This window comes from Nothobranchius furzeri, chromosome 15, assembly GCF_043380555.1.
Source record: "Nothobranchius furzeri strain GRZ-AD chromosome 15, NfurGRZ-RIMD1, whole genome shotgun sequence".
Lineage (NCBI taxonomy): Eukaryota > Metazoa > Chordata > Actinopteri > Cyprinodontiformes > Nothobranchiidae > Nothobranchius > Nothobranchius furzeri.
In genome coordinates this window covers 27,557,062-27,575,918 of record NC_091755.1, presented here as the reverse complement: position 1 = coordinate 27,575,918, position 18,857 = coordinate 27,557,062, and the positions used below count along the sequence as shown (strand labels likewise).

General features: G+C 42.1%; 2 protein-coding genes across 3 annotated transcripts; both read left to right on the top strand.

The window, feature by feature from the left end:
* The first annotated feature begins 1,771 nt into the window (after positions 1–1,771).
* larp4aa (La ribonucleoprotein 4Aa) lies at positions 1,772–12,182 on the top strand. Of its 2 annotated transcripts, XM_015967781.3 has the most exons (17): positions 1,772–2,120; positions 3,727–3,835; positions 5,206–5,364; positions 7,385–7,466; positions 7,565–7,701; positions 7,787–7,890; positions 7,974–8,084; positions 8,167–8,220; positions 8,325–8,534; positions 8,870–8,973; positions 9,168–9,209; positions 10,292–10,522; positions 10,597–10,651; positions 10,735–10,887; positions 10,975–11,102; positions 11,189–11,396; positions 11,513–12,182. In XM_015967781.3, exons 1-17 carry the CDS (start codon positions 2,004–2,006, stop codon positions 11,906–11,908), a joined length of 2,400 nt encoding a protein of 799 aa, XP_015823267.3. In that variant the 5' UTR covers positions 1,772–2,003; the 3' UTR covers positions 11,909–12,182. The 2 variants fall into 2 exon arrangements, with proteins under 2 accessions (XP_015823267.3, XP_015823268.3); XM_015967782.3 differs by lacking the exon at positions 9,168–9,209.
* A 2,894-nt stretch (positions 12,183–15,076) lies between these two features.
* On the top strand, positions 15,077–17,781 carry asb8 (ankyrin repeat and SOCS box containing 8). Its single transcript, XM_015967784.3, has 4 exons — positions 15,077–15,203; positions 16,019–16,195; positions 16,275–16,379; positions 16,554–17,781. The coding sequence occupies exons 2-4, from the start codon at positions 16,067–16,069 to the stop codon at positions 17,187–17,189; spliced, it is 870 nt and encodes a 289-aa protein (XP_015823270.1). The 5' UTR covers positions 15,077–15,203; positions 16,019–16,066; the 3' UTR covers positions 17,190–17,781.
* The last annotated feature ends 1,076 nt before the right edge of the window (positions 17,782–18,857 follow it).

Genomic DNA, 18,857 nt, shown 5'->3' with positions numbered 1-18,857 from the left:
GGAAAAAGTGTGGCAGAAAACGCTGCACAACGAGAAGAGGTGACCGGACCCTGAGGAAGATTGTGGAGAAGGACCGATTCCAGATCTTGGAAGACCTGCGGAAGTAGTGGACTGAGTCTGGAGTAGAAACATCCAGAGCCACCGTGTACAGGCATGTGCAGGAAATGGGCTACAGGTTCCGCATTCCCCAGGCCAAGCCACTTTTGAACCAGAAACAGCGGCAGAAGCGCCTGACCTGGGCTACAGAGAAGCAGCACTGGACTGTTGCTCAGTGGTCCTAAGTACTTTTTTCGGATGAAAGCAAATTTTTCATGTCATTCAGAAATCAAGGTGCCAGAGTCTGGAGGAAGACTGGGCAGAGGGAAATGCCAAAATGCCTGAAGTCCAGTGTCAAACACCCACAGTCAGTGATGGTCTGGGGTGCCATGTCAGCTGCTGGTGTTGGTCCATTGTGTTTTATCAAGGGCAGGGTCAATGCAGCTAGCTATCAGGAGATTTTGGAGCACTTCATGCTTCTATCTGCTGAAAAGCTTTATGGAGATGAAGATTTCATTTTTCAACACGACCTGGCACCTGCTCACAGCGCCAAAACCACTTGTAAAGGGTTTACTGACCATGGTATTACTGTGCTCAATTGGTCTGCCAACTCTCCTGACCTGAACCCCGTAGAGAATCTGTGGGATATTGTGAAGAGAAAGTTGAGAGATGCAAGACCCAACACTCTGGATGAGCTTAAGGCCACTATCGAAGCATCCTGGACCTCCATAACACCTCAGCAGTGCCACAGGCTGATAGCCTCCATGCCACACCGCATTGAAGCAGTCATTTCTGCAAAAGGGTTCCCGACCAAGTATTGAGTGCATAACTGAACATAATTATTTGAAGGTTGACTTTTTTGTATTAAAAACAAATTTCTTTTATTGGTTGGATGAAATATCCTAATTTTTTGAGATAGGAATTTTGGGTTTTCATGATCTGTATGCCAAAATCATCAATATTAGAAACAATAAAAGGCTTGAACTACTTCAGTTGTGTGTAATGAATCTAATATATATGAAAGTCTAATGTTTATCAGTACATTAAAGAAAATAATTAACTTTATCACAATATGCTAATTTTTTGAGAAGGACCTGTATATAAATTCCCTTCTCACCCTCCCACAGGATATTGGCTCCCTTGTTCTTTACCACCTCAGGGGATGTTTCCCACTTTGACCTTGGGGCTTCCAGTCAATACCCTGCTCAGACGTTTCTGTACACTATGACAGCCACCTGGTTGTGGCGTTGCATATGCTTTCCCTGTCAGCATCTTGCACCCTGCAGGTATGTGGTGGATTGTGTGTGTGTGTGTGTGAATGTGTGTATATATATATATATATATATATATATATATATATATATATATATATATATATATATATATATATATATATATATATATATGAACGAGGTCAACCCAAAAGATCCGCTTAAGGTCTTGCATCAGTTTGACAAGTTTTCCTCCCCAATATGGCGGCGTTTTTGACATTCCAAAAACGCTTTACGTCACACATAGAAAACTACAGGAAAGGGAAGAGGAAATGGTTGCTACAAAGGTCACTGAGAACGCGCGGTGGCAGGCGGCGGACTGTGTGCCTACTCGGAGGATAAGGTGCATGTCCCCAATGTCCGCTCCGGTCGCCCGGTTAGGAATGCGTCTCGCGAAGCTGGTGTGTGGTGTAACATTTGATTATACGCCAACGGGGATTGATATGCGACACTTATATTTTTAGTATCTTAGCGCGAGAGCTTCATTCATTGAGCTAGCTGTCGTTAGCGCGCTCCGTTGATTCATAGCACGCTAGGTCGCTAGCTGGCTAACAAGTGAGTGTGCTACCTGAAGGTGCGCTGCTACTAGGAGACAAGCCGACCGACTGCTGAACACAGCCGGTGTTTGGGTCAAAGGAGGAGGTGGTGGCAGGTGGGGTCCGGGAGAACGCGACGGGGTGAAGTCAGGAGCGGCTGATGAGTTCAGACCAGAGCGGAGTGCCGCCGCTGCTGCAGGAGGAGGCTGATCCCGGACCGAAGAGCGGTGGGAAGGACGAAGCTCCGCTGGGGAGCGAGGGAGGCTCAGGCGGCATGGTGAGTGAGGCCTCCATTAGCAACGTAGCTAGCTGGCTAAGCGACTAATGCTCACCAGAGACCTATTCGCTCAGCACACCCCCCTTTCTGCTGGATGAGTAATATTTATCAGACAGCTGCTAAAATTAACCAGAAGTAAGCTAATGTTACACTGCTAATATTCGGCTGGATTTGGACTCTTCGAGTAGTTTCGTAATTAGCACAAGACAGTGTAGCGACTACACACCTAATTTTTAGCCAGTTCATGCACCTAAATGTAAGCAGTGACTGATCATTAGCCGACGCTTCACTGCTAGCTTAGCCTTCACATCAAGCACGCTTACTAAGTAGTTTGCTGAGTAATCATTAGCTTCTAAGTTAAGTTTCGACGCAGCCGTAGACCGACGGTAAGCGCTCTTCAGAGGAGAAACCCACTTATTCGGTTATTGTCTCATATTTATAAGCCATGTTAATATTCTGGGCTGAATGGTACATGTTCAATCACTGTAATGTTATGTGTGAGCTAATCGCGATGGTAGCTAACCTAGCTTGACGCAGTGACATGCGTTAGTACCTGGCCTGTGCTGCGCAGCGCAGTCAGCTGACACTGTTCTCCTCGGCCTGTGACACACTAGCATGCTTTGTCAAAGAAAAAAAATCATGTGTCAAGTTGCACAGCTCTTGAACGTCCTTGCATTTCTGAATTACACCGAGGCCGGTCTGCTGGCTACACTCATTTTGACTGCAAGAAGTCTGTCAGACTGAATGTTTCTAGATATGCTGCGGAATTTGTTAGCAAGTGGAAAGTGATGTGAACATGTCATAATAGTGACAGATAATGTCAGATTAATGGGAAAACTCTCTCCCCACTGAGTGAAACACCAGTTTGCCCACAGCTGTCAGTTAGAGCTTCCTGTATGTAATAATCACTTGTGTGATAACACACGTGCGTTTTTTACTGCCTGTATTTCATTTAATAGCAGCAACATCCACGATTCATGATATTTTCTTTTACATTTTATGTTCAAAAGCTTTACGTTTTCCTAAAGTTTTTTTAACACAAAATTACAGCATGCATCTATTTTTATGCTGAACCACAGATGTTTAGAAATAAATTTTCCCCACTGAGTGAAACACCAGTTTGCCCACAGCTGTGTCAGAGTTAGAGCTTCCTGTATGTAATAATCACTTGTGTGATAACACACGTGCGTTTTTTACTGCCTGTATTTCACTTAATAGCAGCAACATCCACAATTCATATTTTTTTTTTACATTTTATGTTCAAAAGCTTTACGTTTTCCTAAAGTTTTTTTTAACACAAAACTACAGCATGCATCTATTTTTATGCTGAACCACAGATGTTTAGAAGTAAATAAATAAAAGAAAAAAAATCTGTGCCACACTGGTGACACAAAAATAACCATGAATTTTGCTAAATAATTTTGGTCAGTGCTCTGGTAACATCTCTTAGGACAACACATGACATGTCACACCCAACAAAAGAATGATGCCCTCATGGTGTCTGACTTTGACAACTTTACTCACACTTTTTTATACAACTTGAATTTAAAACATTGCTCTATATTAAAGCAGGATCTCACTAGATTGTGTACTGTTTCCTTTGAAGGTCACATCTAAGGGTGCTGGTTTGAACCCAAATGCCAAGGTGTGGCAGGAGATCCCCGTGGCCCCCAGCGAGTCCGTTCCCAGCAGTCCACATTGGCCTCCCTCGGACGGTGAGTGACTAACGTGTCCCTGAATTCAACACTCGACTGATTTTAAAACACTTTATGATGCTCCAAACTAGGGTTGGGCGATTTGTATAATTTTTCCCACCGCCAATCTTCAGTCCAAAAAAAGACGATGGATGATTTATTCGTGCATGACGCATGGACTGATTTAACACAGAAGAAGCCAAGTGCAAGACAAGTGCAGCACATATGTTTGCTGGAAGAGAAATTTATATATTTAGTTTTGTTTAATTTTGTATTTGTAGTTTGGTAGAGGGACTTACAAACGGCCCGTGTTAAACACGGTTAAAATGTTAAAAAGAAGCCTCGCCTTTGTTTCCCTGTGGTGTCCACTGTTGTGGTACTTTATTTAAGCAAAATGTTTCTTTCTGAACAAAAACTTCTGGGGTTCTTTCTTTTATAAGTAGGGGATGGAATGAATCGCTGCTACGTTTGGACGTACTCTGAGGAGGCAGCTCACTGCCAGAAGTCACATGATCCTTTTATCCCCATCACTTTTATTTTTTAAATTATGAATAATAATTTGTTAAATTTCCATTAATTTTAATTAATATTTAGTCCAACCAAGCTGATCAGAATGCCCCAGTAACACGAACAATGCAATTAAACAATTTCACTTAAATTAGGAACATTTCACCTGCTGCGCCGCTTAAACCTGAACTGGTCACCTGCAGTTTGTGTGCAATCAAATGTCTCTAGGGAGCTTGCTGAAGAGGTTATGAGCTTCTAGACTTTTGCCTCAGACTCATGGCTGTTTAAATAATGTTCTGGATGGATCCGTGCTCTGCTGACACACTTGAAGCAGGTGTTGAATAATGACGTGCTCTACTTCAGCCAAAGTTTTAAATCGGGAAACATTTCTCCAAATGAAATGACCAGAAGTCTTTCAGACTCTGAAAAATAGAAGGATTTCCACTCGACACCGCGCTGTAGTGCACGATGTCGAGTGCGTCACAGACGCTCTCCAAACCCCTCCTCAGCGTGCTGCTTGCGCATGCACTGTCAGCAGCCAGAGGTGGAGGAGGTGAGAAAAGGCTCTGATGCGCTGATGGAGATCTTTTCTTGATTGTTACCTCCGCGATGTTCTCTGTGCATAACGTGTAAAATATTTGTCAATAACAAACAAATACATAAACAAATCGCCTCCTGTAAAAAAAAAAAACGTAACGGCTCAGCCCATTGCCGATGGTCGATTCATTCATCCCATCGCCCAACCTTACTCCAAACTAGTTTAATCAAAGTTCCTCCTTTTTAGAAAAAATCTTAGGGAACTTTAGTGCTCAATTCAAACACATACACCTCTTTTCGCTGCTTTTTTCTGATCAAACTTTTTTCTTTTAAACCTTTTTGGACAGGTTACTCCGAGCCTTCGTCAGCTGGGTGCAAGCAGTACACGGTGGGATACTGCGCCCTGGGTGACAGCAGCTCCACAGCAACAGCTGAGATAGCAGTAAATGGAATGGATCCTCAAGAGTCGGGCTTTTCTCCCGCTGAGTCCACGACGGGGAGCTCAGGTCAGTCGTGTCACCTCACATGCCGTCATCTCCAGACTGGCTGCTGCTTGGGACCATCATAATAAAACAAGAGTCACTCATAGATGAGCCAAATTCACCTTATTCTATTAATGTGCCCCCAGGAACCTACACATACCCATGTTAGACTCGTACACCTTTGTTTGTTGAACCTTGAGTGTGTTTACCTTCCTATTTACACACGAGGAGTGATTAAAGGGCGTTGGACAGTTGTCATTAGACGATGGCTCTGCTGCTTCATAACTCATTTTTACTGGGCTGTTCCCCAAAGTGTAAGCTGGCTCTTAAGCAGAAGTCAAAGTTCAGCTGAGGGGAACTTTGACCATGACATGATGTGACAAATCCCCACTTTCCTAGTACAAATGAGCCCTTGAGACAGTCGTGAGAGATAAAATACTGACTTCTCTGTGTTTGCTTTAAAGCTTTTGAGGTTTGCCCTCTAGTTGGAATCCGATGCGTTACTCTTCTGTGAAAGCAAGATGTAACAGAAGAATATCTTCACTGAATGTAAAAAAACAAAAAAGCACACAAACCAGAAGCTCTGTCCTGTAAGAAATGTGCTTCCGTTATTTCTACCTACTAGTTATCTAGCTATGTTTCACTTAGGTAGACCAATATGAGTACATTCACCGAGGAGGGAAGGAGATGGCAGTACTTGTTTTTATGATTCATCATAAAGTACCAACAAAGAATCATGTGTCCTAATTAATGATGCTTGAATAATCCAAACTTTACAACTGCTTCAGCCCACTCCTGCAAAGCTCTGGATTCTGGGAGAGTAACATAACATGATCTGAAAATCCTTTGCCAGCATCAGTCAGATCTGCCCAAACCAGAGTTTAGTTCATGTGCTGCTTTTGAGTAGAAATCTGCAAATCTGTAAAAACCAAGACCTGATATTTAATCTTAAACCTGTGATAAATATGTATATATATATATTGTATCTAAACAACCACCTGAACAGCTAACTTTCAAACTGCTATGTCTCATAGACTTACAGTAATTTAGTGATTCGGATTAGAGTTTGACCAATATTAGTTTTTCTTTTGCAGATGCAGATATGCAGGAGACATGATTGGCCGATGGCTGATATGTACTGCCAGTTTCCATGGCCAATATCTAGGCATTTTCCACTTTATTTTCATGCTAAACGTCACTAATGACATCATGCACCAAATTTCTTGCAGCTGGATTAGTGTTTGAACTATGAATTTAATTAACTGTTGAATCTTAACTTTGCTCAGCGTTCAAGTCGGGCAACTAAATAAAGTTGGAGTATTTATTATGCAGATGATGTTAAAGTAAAAATACATTTTAAATAAAATTCTGTAACAGCTCGGGGTGTCCCAAAGATGTGCCTGACCTTAAATCAGCTTTACTAAGAACAAATATCAGTCTAAAACTGTAAATATCAGCTTGATGTATCGGTCTAACCCTAATTCAGATCGCAGCTTCATCACAAAACGTAACTTTTGGCAATTATCTAAACTAGATGTGAACTGATTGTAGTTTTAGATTTTTTTTCTAGTTTACAAACGCTTCATCTTGCCATTGGTCAATTAAAATCACCAGGTAATTTTACTTAGACAATTAAAGTATTTTAAAACCTGAAAGATATCGTTGACTAGCGGGTGTGTTTTACAGTACAGGGAGACGATGCGATATCATTCGATACGGAAAGCCAGATGATATTTTAAGACTGAGTTTAATTAGATAACTCAGGTCAGACACTTCCATGTCACGTCCAGTGTTGTTGCGAGGTTTAATTGTTTAGTCAGAATGACGTCTGTAAAAACTGCTGCCACCTAGCCATCGAAGTTTGAATTGCACCACACACAAAATATATGGTAAACGTTACCATGTAAATTCTCAAAACGTCTATTTGCTGCTTTTAAATATCGATTCAGTATCATAACACAAAATATCACAACATTTCAGTGTATCAATATGATCATTGACCGTGTTTCTTTACTGATGCCGTTTTCATTTTTTTACTCTGTAGATTCCAAAACTGAAGAACAGCAAATCTCCTCTGAGAATCTACGAGAGTCTCTGAAGAAGGAGCTGGAGTTTTATTTCTCCAGGTGAGCGTTAAGCACACTCTGAGTGTTTGGATGATTTCAACCTGTTTGACGAATGAAAGCATGGCTAACTAGTGTGGATTTGTTGTGATGTGGTTCAGAGAAAACCTCTCCAAGGATTTGTACCTCATGTCCCAGATGGACAGCGATCAGTTTGTCCCTATTTGGACTATAGCCAGCATGGAGGGCATTAAGGTCCTCACCACGGACATAGACCTCATCCTGGACGTGTTGAGATGTAAGTCAAAGGTTAAGGAAAATGTGTGGTACTTATTTATACATACGTATTGTGATTAAAGGCATAAATCCCCCCCCCCCCCCAGCATCTCCTATGGTACAGGTGGATGAGAAAGGGGAAAAGGTGCGACCCAATCACAAGCGATGCATCATCATCTTGAGAGAAGTCCCTGAAACCACACCAGTGGAGGTAAGCCCATCATCTTCACACACTTATAGAATGACGCATCAGCGCCGCTCTTCACCTGATGGTTCGCTGTCTTTGGTTCACAGGAAGTCGAGTCACTGTTCAAAAATGACAACTGTCCAAAGGTGATCAGCGTGGAGTTTGCCCACAACAACAACTGGTACATCACATTCCAGTCGGACACTGATGCCCAACAGGTATGGTGGGTCAAAGGTCACTGGTCTTCTATGTTGGTTTGAGCATGAGGGGTGACATAACTCAGTCCTGTTGCTTCTCCAGGCCTACAAGTACTTGAGAGAGGAAGTAAAAACATTTCAGGGAAAACCCATCATGGTGAGTTAAAATTAAAACCTTTTATATAAATATCCTTTGTGATGTTTTTTGGTCAGTAATCATCTACTTTTTTAATTTTTTTTTTTTTTTTTTTTTGCTAACAGGCCAGGATAAAGGCCATCAACACATTTTTTGCAAAGAATGGTTACCGTAGCATGGACAGCAGCCTGTATGCTCAGCAGTCCCAGAACCAGTCCCAGTACAGCTCACCAGTCTACATGCAGCACGTCTACCCCCAGCAGCAGTACCCAGTCTATGGCCTCATCCCTCCCACCTGGACGCCATCGCCTACGCCCTACTTTGAAACTCCTCTGGTAAGAAATCATTTTAACACAATCCTGTTTAATACTTTCACCAACTTTTTGTAGCAAATCTGATACTCTGCCTCCTTTAAGCAACAGCTGCTGCTGTTTCATTTGACATCCCAGCTGGGGGATTTGTTTTGATCTGCAGTCAGGTTTTATAAACTGTAAAATAAGTAATAAACCTTGTAGCATTTACCTTTTTTGTGAAATCATCGTGCATTTATGGGATCTTAGTGATTTGGGTTAGGATTGTGTAAGAAGAACTTGCAGCAGTTAAAGAGTCTCCGTGAGGACATGATTACTGATTCGGGGTTTATAAAAGCTGGCTGTTTGTGTCCGAGCAGGCGCCGTTTCCCAACAGCAGCTTTGTGAATGGATTCGGCTCTGCTGGACACTACAAAACCAACTCCGCCACTCTGAATCTAACTCGCTCGTTCAACAGGAGCCGGTAAGCACATCTGATTCCTGCCGCCTTTTTATTATTGAAGCTGTAACTGGAATCTGAGCCTGCTGTCTTCATAAACACGATGGGATGTATTGTTCACCACTGGTGCCACTGTTTGCATGTAAAGTCTGACCATCTGTGTCGTGTAAAGATAATGTAACCTCACCAGGGACCTGCTCTTCTTATTGTCCCCACAGTGTCCCTCTCTATTCAAGAAAGAATGTAATAAATGCCTTCAGGTACCATTGTTCTACTGTAACCAGCTTCATCGCTCACCATGCACCGTATCAGAGGCCACGCCCTCTTCCTGTCAGAGTCTCTGAGGATGTTTTTAACGAGCATTCTAGATTAATTCATCAGTTTTATTTGGATTTGGTGCTCCAAACACATCATCTTCGCATTCTTCACATTAACTGTTATCCTCCATCTTGCCTAACCACCATTTTTGTTCTGTTGTGCTTTTGTTGCTGCTCTCATCGCTACAGCTTAATCCATGTGATGGTGTGTGCAACAATGGGGGAGCTGGTGGTTCACAGCTGATTGGATTTAGTTATTTTAAGAAAAAGAAGTTGAAAAAGAAACAAGTGGGACCCGATGATGAGATCATGATGCGCATAGAGGGAAAACGGGAGGAAAGGACCGGCTTTGGTTCTCTCTCTCTCTCTTTCTTCAGTCTTTTCTGTCTCTTCTTTCTTTCCAAAGTCCGGTTCTGCACTCCCATCCTGATGAGCGTTAAGATTATGAGATCTGAGGGTCGAAATCAGTATTTAGAAAATTTTCTGACAGATGTTTCGGCAAAATATCAGCTTGCAACATCTCGTCAGTTCTTACCTTGGTGTCATCGCCTCTGGTTTAGTCGGTTTATGATTGGGTGCAGCATGCAGCTGTAAGGCCCGGCAGCATGCTGCAGCAAGTGGTTCATCCCAAAATAAAGTTTGGCTTGATTCTTCCCCAGTCTATTGCATGTTTATTTGTATGTATGTATATATATATATATATATATATATATATATAATATATGAGCGCTGTTGTAAGATGATTAAAACTGTTCTGTTACAATTTTATAATAAAGATCTAATCTATAAATAACAGTGGGAAATTTTAAGAGTATTACTCTTTGTTTAAATAAATTCTTAAAACATTTCTGTTTTCTAGTAAAAGGTGTCGAGCTAAGGCATTCATTAATTATTTGGCGTTTTACCATCATGATTAAATCGCTGTGTGGCTCCTGTTGTTGCTTCTGTTTATTTTTTTGAAGCACTGGTTTCCAGTCCTGAGCCTTTTACCTGAATTATTTTGGTTTTTGCTCCTCCTGCTTTAGAAACCACGTGAAGCCCCAGGTGAGGACAAGCGAGGTTTGTCCAGCGCCTTTAACCCCGGTCCCATTGGAGAGTCTGACTGGACTTCGCAGCCCACAGCCTCCTGTTGTCGTGGCCACCGTCACCCCCACCAACCAGACTGCCAATGACCTGGCTTCAGCTTTCTCACAGCTCTCCTCCTCATCCTCGTGTTTGGATCCCAGTGACGATGGAGGCATGGCTGGACGTGGAAGGTACCCCTGGTTTCAGCTTCTGTGACGAGCTTCCAGAATGCTTGTAGTAAAGTGGTTATATTTGTGCGTTTCAGACGGAGCACGACGTACAGAGGGACACGGAGGAGGCGAGAGGACGAGAGGATCACAGTATGTGAAGTTTCCCAACACAAAATAAAGCTTTGCAGGAGCTCGTGCTTCCATGTTGGCCTCATTTGCGTTTTCTCCTGCAGAGGCCTGCTCCGTTAGCCGAGGTGAAGGTTTCTCCCCCCAAGTTTGACCTGGCTGCCACCAATTTTCCTCCACTTCCTGGTTGCGTGGTCAGCACGCAAGGCGAGCCAGTGCTTGAAAACCGAATGTCAGATGTTGTACGCGGTTTGTACAAGGTGCAAATTCTTAGTATTGTTAAAACGACTTGACCTGATTGCTGATGTTCAGAGGCGTAACCCGTGCGGGTTCGATTTGTTTTCTAGACTGAACACACCAATAAAGACGCCATTGTGAGTTCAGGTCCAGTCACAGGGGAGACCACGGCTGTCCCGAGTCCTGTCTTGACTGCCGTGAAACCTGTTACTCAACCACTCGGACATCTGCCCTCCCGGTACGACACACCCATTAGTCACATCATGAAGTATTTTTCTATGACTGAAATTCTCGTTTTAAATCTAAAATATTTTCTTCCGACAGAATCGCTCATCAGGAGAAGAGGACTGAGCGGGCCGAACCCCCGGCCTCTAAAGCACCTCCACGCTCGGCTCCAACTCCAGTTCAAACCACTGTCGCTCCCTCCACCACCCAGCCTGTTAGCTCCAAGCCTCAGTCCTCCACTGTCTCCACACCGGGGACTTCTAGTACACCTGCCCCCGCTACAGTCACTAGCAACTCTCCCGCACAGGTGAACACAGTCCTCCTGACGATGCTCCAATGAGCATCTAGACTGAGGTTGATCAAAGGCTAAACAACAAAATTAATCTAATAATTCATTTTCCCCCCACTTCCATCTTGTTTCAGGAGCCCCGTAAACTCAGCTACGCTGAAGTGTGCCAACGGCCACCCAAGGACCCTCCACCCGTGGCCCCCACCCCTGCCTCCACTAGCACGGCGTCGGGCCAGCCGCTCCGCGAGCTGGGAGTGAACAAGGCCGATGATCCGGGCTCCAGCAGCAGCAGCCCCGGAGACAAGCAAGAGCGAGGTCACGACAGGGAGGGGGGGTGGGAATGCAAGGAAAGCCGGCCGCCACGTGAACGTGACTCTCAATGTTACCACCGCAGCAAAGGCCCCAGAGGCACGGGGGGGCTCAAGTTTCGGGAGCAGCGGCGCCCGCCCCCAAACAGACGCAGCTCCCCTCAGGGAGGCTACAGGCACACCGGCAAAGAGCAGAACATCCCCCCCGCATCGCCAAAGTAAAAACTGAATCTGAATAGAGAAAGATGTATGAATATATATACGTGGATATATATATAATTATATAAAAATGAATAAGATAAAAGCAACAACATTATGGTAGCCACCTTCCCTCCTGGGACTTGTCCAAAGAAAAGCTCTTAAAAGGACCGAGACATCCAGGACCTAAAGGGCAAAGCGACGTCAGGAGGACTTGATGAGCAATCTGAAAAGAAAAAAAAAGTGATTTTCCTGGAGGTCGTTCATTTCTGCTCTGCTAGGGAAGGTGGGATGCTGGGCCACATAAATGGCCCTCTACCTTATTTTTTTTTTTAATTTAAATAAAAAAAAAACTAGTTGTTGGTCTGCAAGAACAATATGCACTAAGACAAGAAGAAAATGCATATATGTCATGTACATATACAAAGATATCACTAACACCAGAGAGACATGAGTTTTGTTCCGTTCTTGTGTGCTTAGGTTTGCGAGTGGAGGCTTGACTGATCCGTGTTTGTGTCGATTGTTGAGCAAAATGATTGAAGTGCTCCGATGTGCCGTTGCAGCGGTTCTAATGGAACGGATCGTTTTGATTTTTACAGCAGAGATTCTGAATCATTGTCCTGGGAAACGGGCAGTGTGGTCTTCTAATGTACATTAATGAAAGTGTTTTTGATTCTGATTTGCGATTGGACATCAGAAGCTGCCGACGCACGCCGCGCTCATCTGTGTGGTTTTGTTTTGAAGCCGAAACCGGCAAACCTGCTATAGCCTGGTCCAAAGTTTTTCATGTTTTATTTGTGTTTTCGTTTAAGGGAGGAGGGGTCGACCCACTGAATAGATTCAGAACTTTGTTGATAATCAGTCAGGTTCTCTGTTTACATGTTTGGCTAGTCTGGGAACGCTTCCTCCAGAGGTGGAGTCATACGTGGATGCTGAGGTTCGACTGTTCGGGGTTCTGGGTGAGGTTTGGCTTTTCTACATCTTCACAGGATATCCAGGTTACGCTTGTATCTGAATAACGGAGACGTCATTTCAGAGAGAAAAAGAGAAAAAAATAGACTTGAGGTGTGCTGTTAGGTAAGGAGGCTAGCTTCATGATATCTGGCAGCCAAGTGGATTTCTCCTATGTGCCAGCTGCCTGCGATCATAGTTCTAGGATAAGGTTTTAATTTTTATTGATGCTAAATAATTTAGTGTTTGGGGAACGTTTTGACTCAGTGAAACTGGATTTTTGAGAAACTGTAGAGGTTTAGTTGCCTATGCTATAACGTAATAACCCTTCACTAGAAATGGGAGGATGTGATTGTTTAGTTCTAAAATGACGAGACTGCAGATATCCATCAGATTGTTTTTGTGATGTAGGGTGACTTTGATGTTTTTTTTTTTTTTTTTAATTTTCAAAGAAAAAAACTGGTTGACTTAGAATTTAAAGTTTGACTCACTGTATGTATTGCTTTTTAAAGCCTATTTATTTTAATTCTAATGCGCAACGCTTTCCTCCCAATCTTGGTAGGCTGGTTTCCCCAAAGTTGTGTGAAATGGCATTGGCAAAATAAAATCACGCATATGACATGTATGCACTGATTGAGAATGTTGGCTGAGAGAAAAACACTTGATGCATTTACTTTGGGTTTGATAATGCAGTAAACGAGGATCCAATCACTGGGGCTATTTTATTTCTACATTGTGTATGAGCAGCTAGTGATTTAGTATCATTAAATAAATGCACTAACTTTTTTTTAATTACAAAAAGAATCGTATTCCTGAGTAATCTGAAATAATTTTAGAAGTGTATGGTTGATGCTGATCAGCTTGCAAATGTATACAAAAATAGCCCCTCCCCCTTCTGCATTTTTGTTTTGGGTTATTTTCTGTTCATTTGGGCCGGGGTGGCAACAGGAAATGTAGTAATGGATCAACAAGAGTGTTCAAGACACAATCTTAGAACTGTATGACATGTCACCAAAAATAAATTATTTTGATTTGGCTTTCCGGCGTCACATTTCTTAAGCATGTGCTCAGTTTTATTTACATTATACATATACAGTGTCTTTACTGTTTGATTATTTGCTGATTGCTCAAACTGTTTGTGACAGAGGCCCTCTTCAAACATGACACACAAATCTGAATAAATAATATTTTGAACATGGTCTACTTGCAGGCTGCATTTTCTTGATGTAAGTTAGTTTAAAACACAGGCTGTAATAGTTTGTCCAGTTTGTCTCACTACCAGATGGCGCTAAAGAGCAGAGGTTGTAGTTACAGAGACTGGATGCTGGCGAGATTTTAATTTTTAGAATCCAGTGTGGGAAATTTCTAAAACTCCGTTTTCACACGATCAGAATTTGGTCTGTGAGGATCCATCTGACTCAAAGGACCCAGGGTTCCTCCTCGTTCCAACACGACATCCAAACTCAGTACATTAAAGCAGCAACATGTTAGTCCAATATAATTCTTCCAGAATTTAGGACTTTTTAGATGTTAACGCCTGATGTTTAAGTAAGAATTTTTATTATTTTTGTTACAATAACTGCATTTGCTCCAACACTTGCAAATTATGTCCATGCATCCCCGCACCGGCCTTGACCCTTTACCCTACAGGTGAGTGGCCTGTGTGGAGGTAGCTTTTTCTGTCGGGACCACCAGCCCCAGGAAGCAGCTCTAGGTGCTGGTTCAACAAGGGCAGACTTGTTTCCCAGGAGAGGTATTCTGGTTATAGTCCTCATTCCAGATCATAAATCAGCAGCCTTGGATAAAAAAGGTTGAAGACCCCTGATCTGGGTCTTTGAACTAGTCTGACCACTAGTCTGAAACCAGTTTGCCATAAGACAATAATGGGGTCCATCATGTTAGGGTGATTAACGCAGCAGAGGGGGTTTGTTTTCATTTCATTTTTATTTATTTTGTATGTCAATAAATTTGTTCTGGGGTTTAAATACTTCTGTAAAAGTAAGTCTATTATTTTAATAAGTTTGCATTTTGACTTTATAGAGTGAGAGAGAACGGGAAATTAATCACCTATTTTTGGAAAAATATACTGCAGAATAAAGAGGCAGAACATGAGAAACACTTTCCAGATGTACAGTAAATGCACGGTACCATTCAGAAGTACTGAGGATTTATTATTTTGTGTTATTTTAGCAGGTTAAACACCGTGTGATTATAAATGTACCATACTGTTGTCGGTGGGGCCAGAAAACACCAGCTCAGTCGCTTTGGTGACACTTTTGACATGAAGGCGTGGCTGCGCTTACGTTTCGTGTTTATGTCAAATCGAGCTGTTCAACCTGCTAGCTCTTCAAACCGTGGACATTAAACGGTACGTTTCCTCTACAAGCATTAATATTTCAGTGATTTCTCACGCAAGGAACATTTAAAATGTTGCTCATGGCTGTTTGAAAGGAGTGTCATTTGATTTTGACGCTTGCAGATGCCGATCGTCTTGTTTTGAATCCACGTTAGCTAGCGGCTAGCTAGCCGAATGCTACAAAGATCTAGTTTGATTTAGCATTTTTTTCTCCAAAATTTGAGTTTGATACTTATTTTTTAGATTATGCGATTCCTAATATTTGTGTGTAAACATTTAAGCATTCACTTAGTCGTGTAATGAGTCGGCTTGTAAGGTTATTTCTTTTCAGTCTGCTACTTGACTCCAGTGATAGCAACATCAGCTAATACAGTATGTGATACTTGGGGAACATGGTGTTCTCGAAAAACGATTTAAATCAAAACCTAGCTATAATATTCAATGACTGGATGTTTTTTTTGCACATTTTTCCATTAAATGGCCAACTTTATAAACTTAAATCAAATTCAAAGTTGCTATGCATAAACACATTATGTATCATTAGTGGGCTCTTCTGCAAAGCAGCAGCAGCATTGGACAGAAAAAATCCTTTACAGATTAAAAAAATAATCTACATTTCACAAAATATGCTTGCTTTTCCCTTCTTGCAATTTTGCAAACGTTTTCTGAAATATTGTTCAAACTTGGCTTTCATCATGTCATATAGATTTGTTTTGCTCCTTCGAGGATCGTTGTTCATTTGTTATTATTGAAATTTCCATTATGTTTTTCTCATCATGTTCTCTGATCCCGTGTCTAACTCTGTCCTTTTGAACACGTCGCCTCAGCGTGCTGCAGTGTCACCCCAGCCTGGGTGCCATGGTCCTCTGTTACACATGAGCTCTACTATGTGGTACATCATGCAGAGCATTCAAAGTAAATACTCTTTGTCTGAGCGACTCATCCGCACCATCGCTGCCATCCGCTCATTTCCACATGACAACGTGGAGGATCTTATTCGCAAGGTGCGTTACTTCATCACACTTGAAGGGATTAGAGCTGATCTGATCTGCAGGACTCATGCTTTTCTTTGTTGTTCCTAAGGGGGCAGACGTGAACCGGATGCACGGCACACTCAAACCGCTGCACTGTGCCTGTATGGTTGCTGATGCTGACTGTGTGGAGCTGCTGCTGGAGAAGGGCGCAGAAGTAAGCTGTTTGTAGTTCTTCATTGTGTCACAAAGTTTTTGCTCAATTTTAAAATTCTCTAGATGGTTTTGATATTTTTATTTAATAGGTTTGATGATGACAAACTGAACAGTAATTCTTATTGCAAAACCCCATGGAAACAGGAGCACTCAGTATATTTTACTTCTTCATCAGGTGAATGCTTTGGATGGTTATAACCGCACGGCTCTGCACTATGCTGCAGAAAAGGATGAGAGCTGCGTGGAGCTGCTGTTGGAGTATGGGGCCCAGCCGAATGCCCTGGATGGAAACAAGGACACTCCACTTCACTGGGCTGCCTTCAAAGACAACCCAGAGTGTGTGAGGGCCCTGCTGGAGAGCGGCGCCTGTCCCAATGCACGGGACTACAACAGTGACACGCCTCTGAGCTGGGCAGCCATGAAGGGCAACCTGGAGAGTGTCAAAGTCCTGTTAGAATATGGCGCGCAGGTCCATGTGACCAACCTAAAGGGTCAGACCCCTATATCCCGACTGGTGGCCCTGCTGGCCCGGGGTCTGGGGACTGAACAGGAGGAGGAGTGCTTGGATCTGCTGTGCCGGGCCGCCGGGAGATTTGAGATCCGACGAGCTGATGGCACCCTCCCAAAAGAGCTAAGTAAAGATCCCCAGCTTCTAGCGAGGCTGACAAACATAGTGACTCAGGCTCCAACGCTACGCTCTCTGGCGCGCTGTGCCATACGGCAGAGCCTCGGCGTGCAGTTCCTCCCCACTGCTGTGAGTGAGCTCCCTCTACCAGAAACCATCAAAGACTATCTCCTGTTGAGAGACTGATGCTGACAGCAATCCAAGTCCTCGTACCTTTTACTGGCTGATGCTCAGACAGCTCACTGCACCGCATTTAAGTGTATACAGGTGGATGTAAAAAGAGAGATGAGTAATAAGACTATTATGTTGTAGATGCACAGCACTTGGATGAGTAGCAATTTATGAGCATATCCACCCAGCCTGCTTTACTATACCCTTTTTGGGCTCTTTGAATGAGATGTGGTGGCAGAAAGAGGGTTTAACATCAGATCTGTGTAGCATCATATTGGGAGTAAATGGAAATGAAGGAAGTTGTGTCAAATAAGTCCTTTTCTCTGATTGCTACCACTAATTTAGAATGATTTTAATCTGTTTATAATGCTGTTTTGTTTTGTGGAGTTAGGTCAGTAAGTTGGTATGATTTATTTAAAATTATAAAAATGTGTTTTGAAAGGTCGGAGGGTTAAATAAGGCTGAATAGAGTTTTGAATGAGGAGTCGTGTTTTAATATAAAATAATCAGTGAGGGCTAATGATGTGTGAGGATGCAAACTGAGCATGTTTTCTGTCAGCGAGGCTCAAACATGTGAAAATAAGACCTAATAAAACATTTTTGAGGACATATGTTGTGCAACATCTCACATAATGTGCCAGGAAGGATTTTATTTGGACTCTAGCAAAAGAGATAAAAACATATTTGAGGCCATTTATGATTCACTATTTATTTGTGCTATATCTGTTTGGAGAAAGCAGATCCACCTGCCACAAATGTTTGGTTTTTGGTATTTTTAATGATAAATGTGTCTATTTTTGGCTTTCAAGGGTGCTCACTTGTTCAAAAAGAAAGCCACTTTAAAAAAAAAACATCTAAATGTTCTAACACGTAAATATGCATGATAACTGTGTTGTGTCTAAGTTCACGAGTTTACAAAACAGAGTTAGGTCTCATATCTGATCATTTTTGTGCTTGATTGTTTTTTGCCTGCTTTGCTGATTTATAAAAGCAAAACCTAATATGTCTTGCATATGCCCACAAAGGTGCTTTGTTTATGTATGTATTGCAAGTAAATGTCTTTATATTCTAGTCCATTTTTTTTCTTTTAACCATTAAACACAATAATGTTCTACAAATGTCATCTTGCTTAATATCCTCTCGTGAAAAAAAGGCTAAAATCAGTTGCTTATGTCATTTATTCAGTCTATGAAATCAGTTTTAGATGTTTATTTTGACTTTAGAAAACCGCAAATGTGTGTGAAGATAATGCAGCGTGTTCAAATCTAATATGATCTATTAGTCAAGTCAAGTCAACTTTATTTATGTAGCACTTTACAACAGCATAAAAGCTGACCAAAGTGCTTAACAAGCCAAAAAGAACAGAAGTTCCCTAAAAATTCTAAAAACGATAAAAAGTTCATCACAAAAACTAGGTGTCTCTAATTTAATTTGCGCTCAGAAGTTTGCATTTTACTATCTGCATAATAACGGGAGGACTGATCCTGCCAAAATGGATAGTAAATAAGGGGGGGGGGGGGGGGGGGATAAAAAATGTATTTGGAAATAAATATATGTTGTAATAATTTATTTCCACACTTATTTCCTCATTAGCTACATTCATTAACTGATTAGATGATACTATTTCTAATGAAACATGTGATTCGTAAGCACCTATAAGTATTATTAGCAGTAATGATAACC

What these genes read in the sequence shown, in the direction of transcription:
- larp4aa (XM_015967781.3), top strand. Translation starts at nt 2,004, where the DNA reads ATGAGTTCAGACCAGAGCGGAGTGCCGCCGCTGCTGCAGGAGGAGGCT. An exon ending in AGGGAGGCTCAGGCGGCATG is followed by an intron (nt 2,121 to 3,726) that starts GTGAGTGAGGCC and finishes TTTCCTTTGAAG; the next exon opens with GTCACATCTAAGGGTGCTGG. An exon ending in GGCATGGCTGGACGTGGAAG is followed by an intron (nt 10,523 to 10,596) that starts GTACCCCTGGTT and finishes TGTGCGTTTCAG; the next exon opens with ACGGAGCACGACGTACAGAG.
- asb8 (XM_015967784.3), top strand. Translation starts at nt 16,067, where the DNA reads ATGAGCTCTACTATGTGGTACATCATGCAGAGCATTCAAAGTAAATAC. An exon ending in TGGAGGATCTTATTCGCAAG is followed by an intron (nt 16,196 to 16,274) that starts GTGCGTTACTTC and finishes GTTGTTCCTAAG; the next exon opens with GGGGCAGACGTGAACCGGAT. An exon ending in TGCTGGAGAAGGGCGCAGAA is followed by an intron (nt 16,380 to 16,553) that starts GTAAGCTGTTTG and finishes CTTCTTCATCAG; the next exon opens with GTGAATGCTTTGGATGGTTA.